A 22,637-nucleotide genomic window follows, 5' to 3' on the forward strand; every position below is an offset into this window, starting at 1 on the left:
ACGAACCAATAAATTCCTTTCCAGTTTGGGGTGGTGGTGTTTTGTTACTTGCGATCTAAGGATTCCTGACGGATATGCCCTGCCTGGGTGCTTCATGTCTCCCATGGTCCGCATCCTTCCTGCCCACTGACACATCCACTGAGAAGCCTTTCACCAGGGAGCCCCTGGCCTACAGTGCCATCTCTCTTTCCTGAGCTTCTGAAGCATCACTGCTTTCTCTTACCTCCCAGAGCCACGTGGCACAACCTGCCATGTCCTGCAAAACCCAGCACAGAGCCTCTGTGTAGTGCTCAGAGGGAAACCTTTAGATGGATAGCATGGAGACCAGGAGGACATACGGCTGGGTGGACGTAAGCTCCAGGGGAACAGGGACTCTGCCTGGTGTAAAATCTGCATCCCCCATGCTTCAGTCAGTGCTGGGAATGTAGTAGGTGCTCACTACCTTTTTTTTCTTTTTTTTTTTTGAATGAATAGCTGGATGGATAGAGAATTGAGCAGGTGGTCAGTATCCTGCCCACTCTTTCTTCTCTTCCCCTGAGCTTGGATGGTCTGGTCACAGCACATGTGTCATGAGCAGGGCTGTCCCTGGATGTTGCCTGAGTTGACCTGGCTGATTTTTCCCACTGTGTCTCAGCTCTGGCGCCTCTGGTTCTCTCTCCCCAAGGCCCCAGATTCCCCACTGTCAGGAAGGACTGTGAGCCCACTCAGTCCCCTGGGAAATGAAGATCCTCTGGATATGAAGGTGGTGGTTTGTTTGAGGATGTGGATGTGGTGGTGACGTTCTATTTTAGAGCTCTTGAAATCTTGCCCGACAGGGGACCTCAGTCCTGCCCACATGGCAGCCTGACAGGTGAGATACAGCCTGAGCCGTACTGGTAGGATCTAGGTTCCCAGAGTCTCTGACTTGGGTGCCCATGACACACAGATGGGATGGGACAAGGTATGCCAGGCAAGGGACACCCAGCAGGGCTTGTCACCAGCGTTGGTGGATTTGCGTGTGTGCGTGTGGGTGGTCTGTGTGCGTGTCTGTGTTGCTGTTGGGGCCGTGTGGAGCACATATGGCTGTGTATATGGATCTAGCGTGAATGTGTCGCTGTGTCCATGCGCGTCTGAGTACGTGCCCGTGGGTTTTCCGTGTGTTCCTATGTGCCTTCCTCCGGCTGCGTAAATGTGGGTGTGTGCTCTCTGTAAATAACAGGTGTATAAGATGTAGTGCCCTGAAGCTTGTGCCTAAAGGGGAGGAGAAGGCCTGGCTATAGGTGGCCCATTGGTCCCTCCCACTGTCCAGTTGCCATACACCACAGCTGACCACAGTGAGGGCTCTGAGTGCAGTTTGCGAGAAGGCTCGCTGGCACTGGTCAGGGAGTGAATTGGAGGTTGGCTCTCATACACAGGTCAGGATGGAGAGGGCCAGGACAGTGCCCTCTCCATCCTGACCTGACTTCCCAGCCTGGACCTTGGTTCCTCCTGCCACTCTCTGTCCACCCCGAGGCTTGGCTTCCCGTCTGCACTGCCCAACATACCTGTATTTCCTACCTGAGGTCTGAGGAAAGCCCCCAGGATTCTCTTGGCTCTCAGGCTCTGAGGCAAGGGAGACTCTCCTGCCCGGCTGAGCCAGGGAGAAGGGTGGGCATGCCTCTGCTTGGGAACAGGGCTGCCCACCCTCCACCTTGTGAAGTGTGGTGTGAGCGTTCACAGCAGTTACTGCCTATAGAAAAATATCTCTTTATTTTCCTAGGGGCCTGCAATTCCACCACTGGCACGTCATTCCTGATCTTGCTTTGTTACAAGCTATCCTCAGAGAGGATACACGGAGAGAAAATTTGGTGCAGGAATGAGGGGTTCGCAGACAGAACTGCTGGGTGAGGACAGGCAGCGACTAGATGCGTCCTTGTGGGTCTCAGTCTTTTCGCTGCCCCCTCTGCCGGGGCAGGAAGGGTGCCCTTGTGGAGGGTGTGTCCAGCAGTCCCCAGGCCAGGGGGAATACAACTACAGGTGCCACGGGCCCCTCCCCTGCCAGCAGGTGGGCATGGGCCTCCACGTGCACAGGCTAATCCTGGCTGCTCGCCACTTCCTGGGGGAGGGGCTGTTGTTATGGTGGGCATCCCTGACTGTGGGATGGTACACTCGTCTTCACCTCACACCTGACCCCCCTGAGGCTTCCCTCGGTCCCAGGCAGACCCTCAAACCGATCACAGGATCCATGAAGTTCCTGGGACGTCTGCCCGTGGCCACTCTCAGCTGAGGCCTCTTTGTCCTGACTTAGTGGGCTTGGGCCCACAGCCCCGTCCCAACCTGTCCACAGGCCTGGCTCCTGGTCCACAGTCCTCTGGGTGTGTGGAAAATGAAGGGATGCAGCACCCAGGTCCGGGCAGGGCCAAGGAGGTGTAGGGAAGCCCTGTGTCTTTATCCCTGTTCCCACACCTGCTCTGGCACAGGGCCTGGCTGCGTGGAGGAGGTTGCTGGTAAGCTGCCCAGAGACACCTCCTGGCCTCCAAGGCCCCTTCTCCCTCTCCTGTGTGCCCCATGGGGCTCTTCTCCTTGCGCCCCTGGCCCTTGGGGAAGGGGGTCAGATGCCTGGTTTCTCCTAGCCAGTCAGAGCTCTATCAGGCTCCAGGCAGATGTCACCATTTGGGGGCAGCTAGACCCAGAAGAAGGCAGGCCCCAGCCCAGAGTCACCCAGCTAGTGAGGACAGACTCCTGTCCCCGGCCTGGCCCCTGCCCACTCTAACAGCCTGTTATCCTGGCCAAACTCGGGGCAAAACAGGCAACCTTAAGACAAAGGAAGAGGCCAGTCAGAGGTGTAGGGTTGGGGTAGCAGAGAGAAGCCCCCCGGGTGGTCCCTGCAGGGGGTCCATGCTGCCTGGGCCTCCCTTCTCCAGGACCCTCTATCAGCTCCCACGGTCACTACGCTTCCTGTCCCAGCCCCAGCCAGGGCCCTGCCGTCAGCCCGCTGCAGCTCTGGCAGTAGCACCCTCTCACTCTCTCCCAGCCCTGGTAAGCACGCCTGGCAACAGGGATTGTCTCCATTTCACAGGCCGGAAAGCTGAGTGAAGGTGGGAGGGGAAGGAAATTATTTGAGGACATGAAGTAAATTAGCCGAGTCTGGAAGTCATGTTTCTGTAATTTAATCTACATTTAGGGAATTGGGGTCAGAGGTGAAGGAATAAGATACCAAGCCCTATGGGTTCCAGTCTGGAGCAGGGGGCAGGAGGCAGAAACCAGGACACAGAAAGCAATGACATAACAGATGTGCTGTGATACACTCGGTGGTAGGGGAGATCCAGGGGATGGAGGCCATTTCTGGTCAGAGGATGGGATGGGCGAGGTTCAAGAAGGCTTCCGGGAGTAGCTCGCACCAGGGTTAACAGTGAAAGCGAGCCCTGTACTTTACGGACAGTTCCACTGGAGAAAGTTGCCAACGTTGAATTGCACTGGATTGAAAATTTGGGGACCAACTGTGGCAAAACTTAAATGTCAGGTGTGTGGAGGTGATGGGGAGCCAGAAAAGTAAAAGGGGGACACACCCAGAGGTGCTTTTGGGAAAAAAAAGTCTCTGGCAGCAGGGTAAATGGAGGGCCCACAGGCCCCACGTGGAGAGAGATGTCGAGTTCTGAGCTATGAGAAGGGCAGCGGGGGGATGCTGGGGGGGGGGAAGCGGGGGGAGGGGGGGGACAAGGTTCAGCGGCACCACAGGGGGTCAGGCTGACAGAACTCTCTCCCTATGGGGGAGAGAAAGGGAGGAGCCAGTGTGTCTCCTCAGTATCTGCCCTGGGGGATGGGGTGGATGGTGGTGTCCCGAGCAAAGAGAGGCAGGGAAATCAGGAGAAGCAGGTGGTCCAGGGCAGAGGTTGGGGGGACAGATGCTGAGTTCTGTGTGGGCCGAACTGAGTCAGAGGTGCTGTGAGACCCCTGTGGGGAGATTGGGGGTCGGGAGGTAGCCGAGAGCTCTGAGCCCAGCAATGGTTGTGGAAACCAAGTGAGGGGTTGAGATCACCCCAAGGTAGGGGTACAGAGGGGAGAGGAGGGCATGGAGGAGGGACCCTGAACAACTCCTATGTGAAAGGCAGCCCTTCTCTAGAGCTGCTCTCTCCAATACAGAAGCCACTAGCCCCACGTAGCTGCTGAGTACTTAGGATGGGGCTAATCTGAACTGAGATGTGCTCAGTATCAAGGGTTAAAAAGTACATACCAGATTTTGAAGGGAAAAAGAAATGTAAAAATATTTCATGAATACCTTTATATTGACTCCCTGTTGAAATGCTAATATTTTAGATATATCAGGTCAAGTAAAATATAGTATAAAAATGAATTTCACCTCTTTCTTTTTACTTTTAAAAAATGTGTCAACCAGGAAATTAAGAATTATGCGTGTGGCTTACCTCATACTGCTATAGGATGACACTGTTCTAAACCCTGAATTCCACAGGATGTGCAATAAGTGTTGAGGAAAAACAACAAAAGCAGGGTGGGAGGGTGGGTGGAGACTAACGTTTGCAAGATGCCGCATTGCCCACCGTAACCTGTGTCTATACTGCAGGACTTGTCGAGGCATGTATTAGCCCCCAAACTGAGTTGTCCACAGATACTTCCCCTTCCCTGGACTTCCCGTGAGAGGCAGTTTCTGCAGAATCCACTGTGAGAGACAGTGTTTTAAAGAGAGAAGAAGAAGCCTGTGAGGTGCCTAGAAGGAGGCCAAGCAGGTCAGAGGAAGGGCTGGTCTGGGGCTTTAGAGGGCTGAGCGGAGCTGGAGACCCCAAGGGAACCCCCTAGCCAGGCTTGCGGCCACCTGGGCAGAGCTCACTCCACGGGCGCAGGCGGTAGCGGAATCGCACCTCGTGGCTGGGCTGCGTGGTGCCAAAGCCCCAGCGCTGGGGGTCCACGGGTGGCACAGGCGTGTCAGGGTCCACCAGCTCCAGGTCAAAGTGTGTGACCATGAGCAGGACAAAGAGCTTCATCTCGTTGAGGGCCAAGAACCTCCCAGGGCAGATGGAGACACCCGAGCCCCATGGCATGGTGTAGTGGTGGATCTTCTTGCCTGCCTTGTAGAAGTCGACTTTTCGGCTGCCGCTGGGGGTGAGGAAGCGATCGTACTTGAAGGTGGTGGGCTCTGAGTGGATGTCGGGGTCCATGTGCACTGAGAGATAAGGGAAGAGGGCCAGGACGTCTCCATTGCGGAGCAGGTACTCCTGCCCACTGGCCATCTTCAGGCTGTGGTCACCGTTCACCACCCTGAGGAGGGTCGGCGCGGCCCTCAGCCGCAGCGTCTCCTCCATCACGCTGTCCAGCACCGGCATGCGGTGCAGGGCACCGACATTAAAGTTGAAGGACTGCTTGGCCTCCAGCCCGGCCTCTCCCAGGACCTGGGCGGCCTCCTCCCTCACAGCCCGCATGGCTTCTGGATGCTTCAGGAGGAACAGGAGGGCCCAGAAAGAGGTAGGCCCTGTGTTACCCTGGGAGGCCCAGAGCATCATGAAGTTGAACTTGTCCTGCATGGCCGGGGCGACTCCCTGCTCCCTCAGAAACTGAAGCATATAGGTGATCCAGTTGCTTATGCCGTACTTCTCCATGTTGTGTTCCACAGAGAGCGTCTTATGGAAGAGACGCTGGAGCCGGCCCACTTCCAGCCACTCCCGGGGTCCCAGTAGGGAGTAGACAAACCTGGGGAACAGGCGGTCGAACTTGCGGAACTGCACGAATAATTCCTCTGCCTGTAGCAGGTCCTGTTCCTTGTCCTTTGTGTAGCCGAACAAGCTCAGGTAGCCGGCCTTGAACAAGATGTTGTAGCAGAAGTGAAAGAGGCCATCCTCACGCCAGCTACTGGCATCCAGACTGGGGCCCGTGGGCCCCAGCATAACCAAGGACAGGCTGTCCAGCATGGCTTTGTTGAGCTCCTCCAAGCCATCCCCCATGAGGTGCTTGGTGCTGGCTGAGTGTATCATGTGGTAGTCTCCCTGCACGGAGCGGTATCCAAATACCTTTAGCACCAGGTTTTCCGCATACTCCACGAAGTCTAGTCTTCTCTGCGTATCCTTGAGGATGGGGCCAAAGGAGAGAGGGTCCATGACAAAGGTGAAGTACTGGCCCCCTAGCAGCACCGTGAATATGTCCCCGTGTTTAGCCCGCATGTGCTTCAGAAATTCAAACATATTCTTCCGGAAAGCTATAGCATGGCCCAGCCAGGGCACGGAGCCCTTATCCAGAGGGGGCTCCCTGGGTCTCTGTTGCCGGAGCAGCTCCTGCAGGCACAGGTACCCCACAGTGGCCACCATCAGAGCTCCCAGCACCAGACCCCAGACCACCATGGCTGTGCTCTTCCAGGTTGAGCTCTGGACACGTTGTTCTCTGGGTGCCAGACAGTTTGGGAGGTCTTGACAAGTTGAGGGTAGAAAAATCTGTCCACTTGGACCTTGCCCGGTGACTGCAAGTTACAGTAAATAACCCTGGCGAGACAGTACCTGGGAGCAAAACGTTCCCCTGGATTTTGTTAGGACCTTGTCATGTGGGAGGAGGAGGCGGGACTAGGAAAAAGCCCAGAAGGAAACCTCTAGCTATGGTCACAGCCCCCTCACCAGCTTCAGGCTTTGTTCTGACCTTTTCAGGCCCAGCTCCAGCAGCTTCTCTGCCAAGCCTTCCTTGACTCCATCCTCACCCCCGTGACTTACTGATTATTCACTCCTTTATTTACCCATGAATTCATGCATTCATTAACTTGCTAGTTCATTCAGCAGAAATGCACCGAGCACTTACTAAGTTTCACATCCACCCCTTCCTTATCTTTAAAAGACCCACAGAACCTCCCAGACAGAGGACCCTTCAAGCACAGGCTCAGACTTCAGTCTCCAAGCCTCTCGCCAACTGGCTTGCATACTTCTCTAGCAAGAAATACAGAGTGGGGGGCTTCCCTGCTGGCGCAGTGGTTGGGAGTCCGCCTGCCGATGCAGGGGACGCGGGTTCGTGCCCCGGTCCAGGAGGATCCCACATGCTGCGGAGCGGCTGGGCCCGTGAGCCATGGCCTCTGAGCCTGCGCATCTGGAGCCTGTGCTCCGCAACGGGAGAGGCCACAACAGTGAGAGGCCCACATACAGGTGAAAAAAAAAAAAAAAAAAAAAAAAACAAAATACAGACTGGGAATCTTGGAATTATGAAATGTCAGAGATGATAGGGACTTCAAACAAACTGTTTTATTTTACAATAAGGATCTAGGTTCAGAGTGTAGTGGGGACTTTTTCTGATACCTGCTCTAGCTTGGGTGAGGTGAGTTGACAGTTTGCTGGGGACCTTCTGTGAGATGTCAGGCCAGGTCCCTGCCAGCAGGCCCAAGAAGGGGAAAGCTGTGCCGTTGACACTAAGGGTTTAGTCAAGCAACCTAGCTCATTGTTGCAATAGGTGATGAGGTTCAGACTCGATTCAACCAGTTCTGATAACCCCCAAGTTACTCTTTAACTTCCTAAATGACCTGCAAACAGGGACTTTGTCTCCTCAGGTGACCATAAGATTCCTACATCCCCTCTTGAGGGAGCTTCCTTTGCCTTGTGCAGCTCCTCCCAGCAGGGAGCTGAAAACATCCACACTCTGCCTCCATGAAGTCCTCTCTGATTGCTCATGGCAACCACAGCAAGTACTCAGCTCCACCAACTCTCCTTAGCCTTAGAATATGGTCAGAAAGGGAATTCCCAGGACTTCCCTGGTGGGGCAGTGGTTAAGAATCTGCCTGCCAGTGCAGGGGACACGGGTTCTATCCCTGGTCTGGGAAGATTCCCACATGCCGCAGAGCAACTAAGGCCGTGCACCACAACTACTGAGCCTGTGCTCTAGAGCCCGCGAGCCACAACTACTGAAGCCCGCGTGCCTAGAGCCCGTGCTCCGCAACAGGAGAAGCCACCGCAATGAGAAGCCCGCGCACCGCAACAAAGAGTAGCCCCAACTAGAGAAAGCCCGCGCGCAGCAACAAAGACCCAACGGAGCCAAAAATATAAATAAATAAATGTTTTAAAAAATAAGAAAAGAAAGGGAATTCTCTGGTGATACAGTTGTTAGGACTTGGTGCTTTCACTGCGGTGTCCCGGGTTCAATCCCTGGTCAGGGAACTAAGATTCTGCAAGATGTGCAGAAAAAAAAAAAAAAAAAAAAAAAAATATATATATATATATATATATATATACATATAAAATCAGAAACTGTGGGTCAACTCCAAAAAGCTGAACTTTGTCCCTCAGTTTTTAATGGATGGCAGCACCATCTTACATTCATTCTCACCTTCATTTATTCATTCACTCACACCCACTCATCCATTCATTTCCCCCTTTCTTGGAACAGCACCTTCTATCCATTCAACAGATATTTACTGTGCACTCAATTGCCAGAAATTTTGCTACAACCCTAAATGAAATAGACCTTGTCCCTGCCTTGTTGGAGTTTATGGCCTTGACCGAAGAAGCATATCATCACAATTGTGTTAAGTGCTGCAAAGAAGGGCAGAGTGGGAGGCTTCCCTGGTGGCGCAGTGGTTAAGAATCCGCCTGCCAATGCAGGGCACACAGGTTCCAGCCCTGGTCCGGGAAGACCCCACATGCCGCGGAGCAACAAAGCCCGTGTGCGACAACTACTGAGCCTGCGCTCCAGAGCCCGTGCTCCGCAACGAGAAGCCACTGCAATGAGAAGCCCACACACCGCAATGAAGAGTAGCACCCGCTCGCTCGTCGCAACTAGAGAAAGCCTGCGCACAGCAACAAGACCCAACGCAGCCAAAACTAAATTAATTAATTAAATAAATTAAAAAAAAAAAAGAGGGCAGAGCGGGAAGGAGGGTGAGGAGTCAGGGAGGCCACACTGATCAGGTGGTAATTAAGTGGAGACCCAGAGGACAAGGCCAGGTCAATGTGTGCTGCGTGTCAGGGTGTAGGGGACGTGCTTCTAAGGCATGTGGCAGGGTCGTCCCAAGGGAGCCTATGTGACCGGAGTGCTCAGAGGAGGGGGAAGAGTCTCCAGCTCAGTGTGGTTTCCGGCTTTGACCCATCACGCTGCACTGAGCCCTTCCCATGACAGCAGGTCCAGCCACCCGTTCGTCTGGGTCCGGGCCACTGAAGGGTGGCCAGCTATACCGGCAGGTGGAGGCTGGCCTCCCTGGGAAATCGGCCCACGCGGCTGCCCTCCCAGTCCTCCGGAATGGCCGGGGCAGGCCTGGGTCAAGTCTCAGCCTTCCCCACTCCAGCCGCACCTCCGGGTGAGGGTGGGGGTGGAGTCACCATGGTGGGATGGTGGGCGGGGCAGTCGAGGAGGATCAACAATCAGCATAGGCGACCTCCGGGCCTGCTAGAGAGGCCTTGGGGGCCTCAGGGCCGGAAAGGCGGTGACGTAATTCCGCTGCCCGCCGCCTCCGTAAGGGCGTCTTTAGGTAGGCCCCGCAGGCAGTTCTCAGTCCTGAGGCGCCCTCTGTCCGTAAGTCGGCGGAACTTTGCGCAGACGGTTGTGTGTCTCTCATTTCGTCTAAGAAGCAATCAGTAAGGGAGTGGGGCTGAGGCGGGGAACCGCCCACTGTGATCGGGAGAAGGAAGACTATTATTACTTGCAGCAAGTAAGGACAACACCAGAGCTCTTTCCCAAAGCAGTGTCACCCTGAACAGCAAAGTTGGGGAAGGTTTAAGCTAATGATACATGCATTCATGCATATTCATGAGGGGGCTTGAGGGGAGCAGAATTTAGCATAGAATCCGGGCAAAGGTTGACAGAGTCCAAGCTTTAGTTGATGGAATTCAGGAGGGTTGACATCTTAACTCCATCCTCCACCTGGTGGCGGCGGGGGGTGGGGGGCTTAGTTCCTGCAGAACTCAAAGATATGTTATTATGTATATCCCTTGAGGAACCAGGAGGCAGCCCCAAGTCTGCACTATGGTTTCTTGACTGGTCCTCCGGTGTTTCTGCATTCCCTCCTTTAAGATCATTAATTACTGAGACCTGTTCAAGGGCAAGCGTTGCAGCCGGGCTTAGATCACAAAATGGGTTAGGCCAGAATGGGTTCTCAAGAAAGTCATTCTTTGTTCTCTTTCTCAGGGGACCCCCTAACCTATCTGCTTAGACCGCTGCTGTTTCTAATGCACGCACGCTGAGAGAAGCCACCACTTAAGGCCACAAGCCTGGGAATTCTCTTATACGAGTACATCCTTTCTGTTATCCTTCAACACTTTTTGTGCTCCTCTGTTGCTCACCTCATTTGCACATTACATGGTGGGCTGGAGGGTGGGATGAGTTCTTTTTTTTTTTTTTTTTTTGGCCGCTCTGCACAGTATGTGGGATGTGGGGCCTTAGTTCCCCCACCAGGGATGCGTGGAGCCTTAACCACTGGACCACCAGGGAAGTCCCTGGGTTGACCCACAGGGCTCAAGTGGGTTTCTGGTGCCGTCAGATCTCATGTCTTTTCATTCCATACATGGCCCAGAACTTCAAGCAACTGTGCACCAGCCAAAGAATTCGTTTACCTGCTGCGGTTCCTCTGGGCATGCTCTAGACCAGCTACACTGGCTATCCGTTGAGTCTTGTTTGCCCTTTGTTCCAATTCTGGGTGATATTGACTCCTCCCCCAGTGCTAGCCACTTCCTGCCCACTGCCTAACCCCTAGGAGTCAACAGCAGTACCTTTGAAATGGAGATGCAGGGAAAAAAATTATTTCACTCTACCTTTAGATCAGAAAGTAGTCTCATTTAACTTAGAGCTGGGCTTATTTATGGCTCCTCTTCCTCCCTAGCTTTCAAGTTTTCTTTTTTCCAGGAAGAGAAGGAAACCCATCCATAGCACCTGGGTTCTTGACAGCCTGGCCCCAGGTTAATTACCTTACTCCTAGTCTGCATCTCATGTACCAGGTGACATTGAAGCCAGTGTAGGACTTAAAGGGCAAATTGGATTCTTGTCTCAACTCTGTCACCAACTCACGACATGATATGGGACATTTCATTTCGCCTTTCTGGGCCCTGCTGTTCTGCTATATGAAACAGGAGGCTGAACTTGAGGTACTTGCCGGCAGTGAGATGCCATTATAAAGGTATTGGGCTGTTCATTCACTAAGAGGCTGAGATATGAGGGCATATAGTGGAAGTGAATGAAGGAATAGGATGGGGATTGGAATAATTGACATTGGGTGCCCATTCTGTTCATGGCCCTGTGCTGGTCATCCCCATTGCCACTGTGACCACTTATTTTTTACCATTTAAGAATTTTACCATTCTTATTTTGAGAATTTACCATGAGCCAAGAATTACGCCAAATTCTTTACATGCTTCATGCAATCTAGTTCTCATAAACCATATCAGGGATCTCCAGGACCACCTTCACATTCAGAGATTCCCTAGAAGAACTCACAGGACTCAGCATATAGTTTTACTCATGACTAAGATTTATTACAGTGGTGTACTAAGGATACATAACCAAATCGTAAGGCAAAAAGACACACATGGAGTCTGCAAGAATCCATGTACAAGCTTCCTAATGATTTCTTGAAAGAAGCATTTACAAGAGAAATTAGAAAATACCTTGACATGAACGAAAATGAAAACCAAAACCTATGGCATATAGTGAAATCAGTACTCAGATGGGAAATTATAGTTGTAACTGGATTTAGGCAATTATAGAAAATGATTATATTGATCATGAATTATGAGGTGATAACTCCTGAGGTGATATTGGCATGACTCACATGTCAGAGGGTGGGAGATGGTCTAGGGTGTTACACGTTTTATAAGTAGGAACTTCTGAGCTAACTAGGGATGCGATGATGTGTATAGTGTGGGAAGACATGGGGAGGATTGAGGAAAAGGTGAAGTAATTGTTGCAGAGTCTGGTCATAATGATCACGTGGCTGTGGCAGGAGAGGAACAACCCTGGTTGGGAAGAAGAAAACACCTTAGACTCTGAAGTCAGGGGCAGAGGGAGGGATCGTTAATCTATCTTAGGTTTTGTCTGTGGGATATCTGGCAGATTTAACCCAGGCTTTTGCCACTAACTTCAGTTTGAACTACTGGCTAGCAAATGATCTTAGTTTAAAAACCCTCAGAATCCTCCCAACAGCCATTGACTCCAGAAAGGAACAGCCTCATCAAGAAACAGTAGAGGGCTTCCCTGGTGGCGCAGTGGTTGAGAGTCCACCTGCCGATGCAGGGGACACCGGTTCGTGCCCCGGTCCGGGAAGATCCCACATGCCGCGCAGCGGCTAAGCCCATGAGCCATGGCCTCTGAGCCTGCACGTCGGAGCCTGTGCTCCACAACGGGAGAAGCCACAACAGTGAGAGGCCCGCGTACCGCAAAAAAAAAAAAAAAAAAAAAAGAAACAATAGAACAGTATTAACTTTATGGACATTGATGTGATTCCCTTTAGCCTCATACTGTTATGCTGGACTGTCTTGTACATTTTTCACAGATCAGTGACTTTTCTAAATTCTCTAGCATGAATGGTAATGGACAATTGTGTTGCCCTGGATTGTTTGCTAGCCAGTTTAGCTGGGATATGTGCCATTGCTAGTTTTTCCCGTCTCACCTGGATTAATGACACATTTAGTTGGCTTGGCTCTGGATGTGGAGCCCGACGTGGTCTTTCCTCCAGTGAGCCTGGTTATACCACTGTGAGTCGTAATCATGGTCACTCTTGTCCAATGCTACCTAAGACAAATGGAATACATTTGGCCCAATCCTCTATCTGTACAATTAATTAGAGTATCTGATGACCTATGTGGTGATTTATGCTCCCGAGAATTCTTCCTGTGTTAGAAGTTAGGAGGTAAAGTTGTAGGGGAATGTGTCTACCATGGTGCCCCGGCAATTTCACGCATATCTATATAGGCTGTGCAGGCAAAGGCTTGAACTATAGCTAATTTGAGTCTTGGCAGATCATCTTGTGATCATTCCAGAACATGAGAGGATGAGAGGAACTTTACAAGATTTTGAGGCCATCTCCCACTTCTGTCCCTATCCCCGTAGAAGGCTGCCATGAGACAATTTGTCATTGCCTCCCAGATTCTGATGAGGTATGAGGCTTTCTGCCCCACTCTCCTCAGGTTATAACTGCAGACTGTAACACTCTTTAGCTGCAGTCTAAAATTGTCTCCTCAGCAAGGCGTATGCCACAACCCACGTTGCAGTCATCCAGCCCCCTTTCGTTTCCGTGTCGTTTTTGGTGTGTGGGACAAGGACTTGGGGAACTGGGATATTTGGCTACTCTTCCTTTTGCTGTTTATGTAAGTAATACATTAGATGAATCTAAAAATGGCATATTGTATCTTTACTGGTCAAATCAGTTAGGAGTTAGCCTTGGCCTTGGCCTTGCCTGCTGCTGTGTGTTTGACAGAAGAACAATAGAGAGAGTAAAAATATATGGTTAATTATGATAGACTATTCCGCTCCTCTTTCGTTTTCTAAAAAATTTTGAACCAAACGCTGATCATAGTCATAAGAGACCTTTTTTCAGGTGGACGATGACTTAGTCATCAGTTGTCTGAGGGCTCCTTGTTCTGAGCTAAAACTCCCATCATTGTTTTGTCACCAGTTCAGTTTTCTCCATCTGGTCCCAAAGAAAATCATGGGAACATTTTTTTGTATGCTCAACCTTCCTAGTGATCTTTCCCAAGTTGAGTCTCTGCTTCCTTCTCAGCACTCACAGACTATCAGCTAGTGTCCCTTTATGAGTTATTCCAGTATCCTCTTAGAAACCAACCAACCAACCAACAAGGCTGGGAGTTCATCTGAGGTCTCCTTTGCTCTGTGACTTTTCATAGGTATGGTATCTGTAAGCTCTCAGTACCTGGGTAGCTATAACGCATCTGAACATGTAGACTTGAATTCCTGTGAAGCAGACATCCTCTTCCTTCCTTGTTCACCCAAGAGACTGAATATACAAATGAACAATGGCCAAACCATATAGAAAAATAGAACTCTGACCCACAGTCTGCAGCAGCCCGTCCAGGAAACCAACCCACTACCTGCAATAACCAGTCCAAGAGTTCAAACTACCAACCTTAGCAATCAGTCCCGGAAGCCAAAATAACTCCTGTAGTAATCAGCCTCAAACAGCCAGAATCTGAATAATGCTTCCCAACCAATCACATCAGATGCTTTGCTTCTAGTAAGCCCTCATGCCTACAATCTTTAATCAGAGCATACCTGAAGCCTTCCTTTCCTCCTGCTACAGAGCTTTCCACTTCTCTGCCAAATGCCAAGTATGGTGGCTGACTTCCTTGCTATAATAAGTTCTGAATAGATAGCCGTGGCTTGTTCTCAGTTGGGAGGTCTTCCTTTATTGCCACAACTTTCTTTAAAAGCATAGCTTCCTGACATGCTGTGTGATGTTAGGTAAGTCGTTTCCTGTCTTTGGGCCTCACTTTCTTCAACGGAAAAACTGGTTCAACATTTAATCATGCTTTTATTCAACAAACATTCTATGCCACTTAAAGAAATTGGGCCCTAAGAGGTGCTAGACGTTGGGCGGATGTTAGAGGCACAAAGATGAACATATCAAGGACATAGTCTGCTCTCTGGGAATGTAGAACTTAGTAAGAGGAGGCAGATGTGTGAACAGGCATAGTCAAGTGAATGCTATGGATGCTTATACCAGCATCCATCCTACAAAGGCGCAATGAGGTGGAGAAGAGTGGTCAGTGGGAAGAAAAGGGCCGGGAAAGGATTCCCAGAGGAAGCCTCCTCCCCAGCCTCCCCCCACCCCCACCCCCACCCCCCTACCGTTCTCCTTGATTTCTGCAGGGCCCGAAGCGCTCTGTGTCTCTGGGAGAGCTGGACCACTCTCCCCTCCCGACTTTGCGTGGCGAGAAGGGAGTACCATGGAGACGCGGAGCCCTCCACCGTCCTAGAGAAGCCGGAACGGCAAGAGTGCTGCAGCCTCCGCCTCTCGCATGCGGAGACCTGACACACACAGAAAGTGGGGAGCTGGGCATGGGTCTGGTTGGGACTTGGAGCCTGGCTCTTGTTCGGGCGGCTCCCGGGCGGGGGGCCGCTATGTCAGGCCCGCCCAGGTCTGGAGCGTCCCTCCCTGACCCCGGGTAGTCCCCGGTCGGGCCCGGTGAGCGCTGAGCCGGCGCCACGAAGCTGGCTCGGCTCTGCCCGGGGCTCTAGGCCCACGTAAGGGGCGGAGAGGAGGCAGTGCGGCTACCGATAAATCGGGGCACAGCCCAGAGTGGAGGGCCCGGAGGAACAGGTAGGGGCAGAGTGGATTCGACATCCCCCAGGCTTGCGGCGGCAGGGGAAGCACACGTGCAGATGCACAAGCATGAGCCAGTTCTGGGGCAGAGGCGTCCCAGCGCAGAGCGCTGTGTGCGGCGACGAATGGCCAGAATTTCCACGACTGGTTTTACAGAGCTGGTTTTGTTTGAGGTGGGTCTTGAAAAGAACATGAGCTTGCAGGAGCAGGAGGAAGGATCTGGATCTTCAGGCCGGGGGTGGAGGAGGGGTGGGGATGGAGGGGGGTGTAGGTCCAAGGATACAGATCTGGGCAAGGAAAGGGTTTGGGTTCATAACGGAACCGTGACAGTATAGGACATGAGGGTGGTCTTGCAGGAGATGATCCTTGGGAAGTAAGCTGGGTCCCTGAATGGCGACTGGAGTTGTCTGCAGTTCAGAGGAGTTGGACTCTTTTAGGCAGGCAAAAGTGAGCCAGCCAAAGTCTTCGAGCCTTGGAATGCTGGGGAAGTTGCTGTGAGAACATTGCCCGGCAAGGACTGATGGGAATGGACCAGAATTGGCCCCTCCGTAGTATTGAGATTGAGATCCTGAATGAGGCAGTGGCTGGGAATTATAAGAAGTCTTGATGGCTCCAAGTTAGCACTGTTGTGTTTCTCAAGGAAGAGAGTGAGAGAGAAAGGCAAGAGAAGAAAAGGTGCAGGAGCTAGGGCTCCCAGAAATACAGAAAAAGGAACACTGAGACTGGGATGTGGGGAAGAGAGTAGGGTAGGTGCATTAGGGAGTAGTCAGAGTTGGGCTCTGCCCTGTTGAGTACAGCCTCTCGAGCAGCCTGAGTGTTCTGAGGGGCCCTTAGCTGCCTCTTTGGCTGGTGGCAGTGACTGGGAGGGAGAGAAGAGCAAGAGTCCTAGACAGGGGCAGCAGGGGTGGCAGGAGTGAGGATAGAGGACAGTGTGCCATAGTAGGTAAAAGCCAGAGAGTCCCACAGGCCTGAGTTCTGTCTCAGCTCTTTAACTCGGGGGATGTTAATCTCTGAGCCTCAGTTTTCCTTCTGTAAAATGGGTCTAATGTCCTTCTCACAGTCTGTGAGGCGTGCCCAGAGTAATATATGTAAAGTGCGTGGCACAGGCTCAATAAATGTCAGTTGCTCTTGTTATCCAGGGTTGGTGACCTCTGAAGGAGGATACACTGAGGAGAAAGGCTGGCACTTAGAGCACATATGGGAATGAAAAGGGAAAACTTGCAGAGACTCATGAAAAAGATGAGAGGATGTTTGCTGAAGTAAAAATGAAGAGACATGAGAAGATTGGTAGCTGATCCCTTATATCTTTGTAAGTAGGGGGGCAAAAATCTGTTGAGAGTTCCCTTAGACATTCAGAATCCAGAAACTCAGTGGGCATCCCCTCCAGTACCTCTTAGTGCCTGGGTCTACCCAGACTCCAGGCCTGGGTCCTGGGATTGTCCTAGGGCATTTAAACACATGTTGTTTCAGGAGTCAGTGACCTTCGAGGATGTAGCCATCTACTTCTCTGAGAATGAATGGACCTGCCTGACCCCTGCTCAGAGGGCCCTGTACAGGGATGTGATGCTGGAGGATTATGGGGCCGTGGCTTCGTTGGGTAAGGGTCTTTCCCTCTGGACTCTGCCTCTACCCTTTGGAATTTCTTGGTTCCTTCTTCCTCAAAGGCTCAGGAGTCTTTGATAACCTCAGTTGAGTGGCAACTTCAGGCTCTTGTATTCTTAATGACCCAACCTTAGTGGTTGCTGGGAAGTAGGAAGTCCTGGTATCAGTTCAGGCCTCACATAGGACTTCCTTACACCCGGCTGAGAGCTTCTGTTCTCCTGACTCATGTGCTGTGGATACAGTGGGAGGAGAGAAGATTCCTGGTGCCCCTCTGAGCCCTCAGTTCCCACCACCTCAGTTTGGGAGACCCAGCCCAATACCAACCATCCTCATGCAGACGTCTGAGCTTGAGAGCTCTCGGAGAGGGAGAGTACAAGAAAGCTCATTTCCTCAAAGAGTGAAGTCATCTGTTTGCTCACTCACGCTGTTATTGAGCACCCCTTCCTCTCTGTTTCCTGACCATTGTGAGCCTCCAGGCCCCTCTCCCCTGGGTCTCCTGTCCCTTTCCCCGGACTTCCTTTTCTTGTTCTCTCTAGTAATTTCCCTTCTTTCCCCTCCCGCCCCTGAAGACACAGGCCTGGGAGGAGCCCTGGGGTTGCTCTGTGTCACCCTACTCACCCACCTGTCCCATTTCCTTTCTGTCAAGCAGCATTTCCATTTCCCAAGCCGGCTCTGATTTTCCAGCTGGAACGAAGCACCATGGAGCCTGGCTCCTCAGGGAGCTCTGGATGGAGAGGGCCTGAGGGGCATCGCCTCAGGTGAGTGAGGATACATGTGCCAGTCATCTGACCAGTTCCCTTGTCTTAATCTTTAAATTGTCATGGGTGTGTGTTCTCTTAACCTAGTGCTGTAGACACCAGTGGGATTCCTTGTTTTCCTCTGTGTTCCCATGGTTTTCCATCTTCTTGAGTCCTTGCTGTATTCATCCGGGCTCTTCTGTCTGCCATCTTCATGCACCTGTTTTTCCTCTTCCCCATCTCCACCGTTCTTTTCAGGGCCGTTATGTATCTTTACTCCCTGACTTTTCTGTTTCCTTTCTGATCTGAAGTGGCCTTTCTACTTTCCTGGCCTGCTTATAATCTTCCAGTAGAAGATTCGGACTGCCCTTTGGGGTATCATGGCCATTTTTTTTTTTTTTTTTTTGCGGTACGCGGGCCTCTCACTGTTGTGGCCTCTCCCGTTGCAGAGCACAGGCTCCGGACGCGCAGGCTCAGCGGCCATGGCTCACGGGCCCAGCCGCTCCGCGGCATGTGGGGTCTTCCCAGACCGGGGCACGAACCCGTGTCCCCTGCATCGGCAGGCGGACTCTCAACCACTGCCCCACCAGGGAAGCCCTTATCATGGCCATTTTTATCATTAGAAATCAAGAAGTCTAAATAACCCTGAGCCAAATACTTCCTGTTCCTCAGGGATTTCTGGTGGGAAAGCCCTGGTATTTGTTTAGGCCCAACACAGGGCTTCCCTGCTCCTAATTTCCTACTGAGAACTGTGTCCTCTTATTGCCCCCTGGCCCCATTTCATCTTCTTGCCACAGAGGCTCTTCTGTGGGCACAGGTGACTTGAGCTGTGCCCTCAACTCCCCCATTCACACATTTCCTTGCTGTGTCTGGAAGTCTTTCCATGCTAGGATACCGTTGATTGCAAGTAACAACCCAATTCAAACTGGCTTTAATAAAAAAGAGGAATTTATTGTTTTGTGTAATTGGCAAGTCCATAGGTAGAATGGGCTGCAGGTACATTTGGATCAGGATTTCAGTCTCTGCTCTTCTCTGTCTCCTCGTATGTTGGTTTTGTCTACAGTCTGGCTCCTCTCGTGGTTGTAAGGTGATTGGTAGTTGTAACCAGGACTGTGCTTCTTCACACCGATGGAGAGGAACAGAGCAGGCCTTCCTTAGGCTTTCACCACTGTGAATCACAGTCCCAAGTATTGCTCTGCCGCACCATCTTAAGTCTTATGCCGGCTCTAAATTGGCCTCTGCAGCCGGGGAAAAGCTCTGCACTGATTGACTTGGCCTGGATTGCTGGTCCCTGAAAGGATCTCTCATGTAGTGAGTGGGATGGGATAACCTGTCTGGCTTAGCTCAGTGAGGGCCTGTACCAGGAGCTGGACTTGGGATCACTCCCACCCAAAGGGCCTGGCTACTCCCTAGTGGGGGAGGGGTAGAATGGATGTAGGGAGGCACCTACAGTGTCCTCTGCATTCTCTCAGGCTCTCAGTACCTACTCTTCCTGCCACTCGAGGGCATTCTCATCTCTGCTTTAGGCAGAAAGCTAACAGCTAAGTTATTCCTTGAGCAAAACCCTAACTCCCTGACTTGCAGCCGCCCTCCTTGGAGCTCATGTCCCTACTCAAAGTCTTAAAGAAGAGAGTACTCACGAGGCATATAGTCCTTTGCCTCAGCAGCATGAAAGGTCATCATTTTTTTTTTTAAGTCCTCTCCATATATATATATATATATTTATTTATTTAATTTTTTTATACAGCAGGTTCTTATTAGTTATCCATTTTATACGTATTAGTGTATATATGTCAGTCCCAGTCTCCCAGTTCATCACACTGAAAGGTCATCATTTGGAAATTGCAGAATTGATCTGTTTCTTAGGAGGATTTGGATGGGAGTTACAAAGAGACCAGTCTTAGCTAAGTCTGAAGAATTTATTAGAGTGGACCTTTGTAAATAGGGGTGTTTATTGTTAGAGTAAGAAGTGACTTCTGGGAATGGCTGAATGAGGCTATGAGGCCATTTCTTATGGATGCCATAGAGAGACCCATTGTTGATCCTTTGTGAAGAGAGAAGGCAGTAGATAAATAGATAGGAAGGAAGGAAAGTAAGAGGTGGTGCTTTCCCAACATAGCCTCAGGAACAGCTCCTTGCAGTTCTTTCCTATCCTGATACTTTGCTATGTGAATTGGCTTTCAGCTCCTAGGGGCAGGTGCAGAAGAGACCTTAGTCTTCCCTGTTTCTTCTTGACATTTTAAAATGAGTGATAAGTTTTTGTATATTGGGGAACTGATAGAATCACAACTTCCCTGAACCTCTATTTCCTGTCCTTTATATTCTTATTACTCTCAAGTTTCAGGTCACCTGTTTTACCAGTCTTTCCGCCAACCTTCATTCTCCCCTACCACTTCTGTCTCAGCTCCTTTCCTAATGGGCCCCACTCCTCCAGCTGAGTCAGCCTTATTTATATCTTGATCCTGGCAGGGTATCCATTTCTAAAGCCTGCTGGGATCTCCCATCTTGAGCAGGTAGAAGAGCCATTGAAACCGAAACTGCAAGGAGAGGGTCCAAGCCTAATTTGTACCGGTAAGTGAGAGGGAAATGAGCACTTTTCTACCAGTCACACATTTTTCTCCTGTCTTTCCTTTGTAAAATGTTAAAATTCCATTCCACTTATGTTCTAAATAAAAGACCCTCTAAAAATCCCCAAATCAACTAATTAATCAGAGGAAATGTAAACTCTAAACTTCCAGCTTTTATTTGGACAAGTGCAGATAATTAAATTTGGATGGATCTTTCATCTTAGGTTCAAACTGAACAGAGGGCTTACCTATCTGGCTGCAGTGGTCAATCAATATGTTAAAGGTAAATGCTGTATTTTTCTCATTGTGTTCATTGCTAGGGATCAGAAATCAAGTAATATATGGCTCCTGTCCCGGAAAGGCTCACAGTCTGATGAGACATTATACAAAAATGTATAATTATAACAAAATGTGATGCTGTAACAGAGATTTGAATAAGACACTATGGAACAAAGAGACACTTTGGCCAACACTGCCTAAAGTAATTCAGGGAAGCACTTTTCATGGTGGACCTGGTGTTTGGATTGAATGAGAAGACTTTATTTCCATTCAGTGTTGAAAAGTATGAGAGTCTTCTTTGTGCTCCCTACCGTGTGTGATAAGCTCAGGGTCCCCAGGTATACCACAGATATTCTTTATTTCTGAACAGGTCCTCTGCTCTGAATCCTGGCTAGTTCTTCTCATGTTATAAGCTGAACTACCTAGAAGGAATTTTGACTTATCTCCCTTAGAATTCAATTCAACTATTTCCCAAGAGCATCCGCCGCCCCCAACTCCCCACCTGCCGGCCCCATGCTTGCTCTGGTGCTGGAAATCAGAGCCCTCAGCCCTTAGGGACTGTCTGCCTAATTTCTGCCTTTTGATTTTGGTTGCTTTCTGTGTGTTAGCTCTGTTTCACCGTTTTTAGCTAGGTCAGGGCCACTTAGACACAGGGGTGGCACTTGGAGAAAAATGGACATATTAATACCACTTGGTGACCTCAGTCACTCTGTCATGGGTATTGATGACATTTGCAGCTCTGGTTTCTTCTTTCAGAGTCTGTGTCCAAGAGTGAGAAAGAAGGTTTTATTCTGAAGGAGGATACTTTTGAGGAGGCACAGGACCACATGGTGCTATCAGGTGGACCCCAGTGCTGTGGTTCCCAGGAATTCTGGTTTGGAAAAACCTGTGAAGAGGAGAAAAGTAGGTTAATGAGATGGCCTGCCTACCCCAATAGGGAAAGCGTGGAGAACACTACATGTGACATTATAGAAGTGATTGTCAAGGATGAGATGATCTCAGTAGAAGAGCATTTGAAAGATGCTGATGTTTATACCCACCTTGTACCTTGGAAAAGTCTACATGAGCAAGTATTCTATATATGTGAAGAATGTGGCAAGTGTTTTGTTCAAAATGAAGACTTTGATCAACATCAGAGAATTCATATTGGGAAGAAAGTCTGTGGATGTAAGGAATGCGGGAAGACTTTCAGTTTCAGATAACACTGCATTGTACATCAGAGGACTCACACTGGGGTGAAACCCTATGTATGTCAAGAATGTGCTAAAGCCTTCATTTGGAAGTCACACCTGATTGGGCACCAGAGAAGTCACACTGGAGAGAAACCCTTTGAATGTAAGGAATGTGGGAAGGGCTTTAGTCAGAATACAAGCCGTGCACAACATCAGCGAATCCACACCGGGGAGAAACCATATACATGTAAGGAATGTGGGAAAAGTTTTACTCAGAACCCAGTCCTTCTTCGACATCAGAGAATCCACACCGGGGAGAAAGCTTGTGAATGTAAGGACTGTGGGAAAGGCTTCATGTGGAAGTTGGATCTTGCTCAGCACCAATGGGTCCACACTGGAGAGAGGCCTCATGAATGTATTGACTGTGGGAATGGCTTCATGTGGAAGTTGGATCTTGCTCAGCACCAATGGGTCCACACTGGAGAGAGGCCTCATGAATGTATTGACTGTGGGAAAAGCTTCATTTGCAAGGCACACCTTACTCGTCATCAGAGAATCCATACTGGGGAAAGACCCTATAAATGTAATGACTGTGGGAAGGCCTTCAGTCAGAATTCTGTTTTGATTATGCACCAGAGGCGCCATGCTAGAGAGAAACCCTATAACTGTCAGACTTCTCACTTTCTTGAACATTAGAGAATGCATAATGGTGATACTTGTTTATAATTCTTATGCTACAGGAACCCCAGCCACGAGATGAGATGACTGCCCACAGTTTGCTGTAACTGTAGTAGCCAGTATTGTCTTGTCCCTTCTCCTGAGTGGATATACCCTGTCCTTCAGCAAGACTGGTCTCTCTGTTCAGCCATACTCATACTAGGCAACATTTAGTTGAGCACCTACTCTATTTCAGGTACTGTGCTAACCATTTTACATACATTCCTTAACTTTTCTTAATCCTATAAGGTAGGTACTCTTATCCTCATTTTACAAATGAGAAATCTGAGGTTGAAAGAGGTTATAAACTCATTCAAGTTCACTCAGGTAGTAAAGTTTAGAGTTAAGATTGGAACCAGGCCTATCT

At 50.3% G+C, this 22,637-nt stretch overlaps 2 protein-coding genes across 2 annotated transcripts; one reads left to right on the forward strand and one right to left on the reverse strand.

Moving 5' to 3' along the window:
- Window positions 1-4,769: 4,769 nt before the first annotated feature.
- CYP8B1 (cytochrome P450 family 8 subfamily B member 1) lies at window positions 4,770-6,305 on the reverse strand. Its single transcript, XM_065885929.1, has one exon. The coding sequence runs from the start codon at window positions 6,303-6,305 to the stop codon at window positions 4,770-4,772; it is 1,536 nt and encodes a 511-aa protein (XP_065742001.1).
- Window positions 6,306-16,759: 10,454 nt separating this feature from the next.
- ZNF662 (zinc finger protein 662) lies at window positions 16,760-22,249 on the forward strand. The gene is given in 6 exon segments (XM_065886278.1): window positions 16,760-16,793; window positions 17,445-17,487; window positions 17,489-17,556; window positions 20,005-20,106; window positions 21,138-21,957; window positions 22,042-22,249. Coding segments are annotated over 6 exon segments (1,275 nt in total).
- Window positions 22,250-22,637: the final 388 nt, after the last annotated feature.

The sequence above is a fragment of the Phocoena phocoena genome, chromosome 10 (assembly GCF_963924675.1).
Source record: "Phocoena phocoena chromosome 10, mPhoPho1.1, whole genome shotgun sequence".
NCBI lineage: Eukaryota > Metazoa > Chordata > Mammalia > Artiodactyla > Phocoenidae > Phocoena > Phocoena phocoena.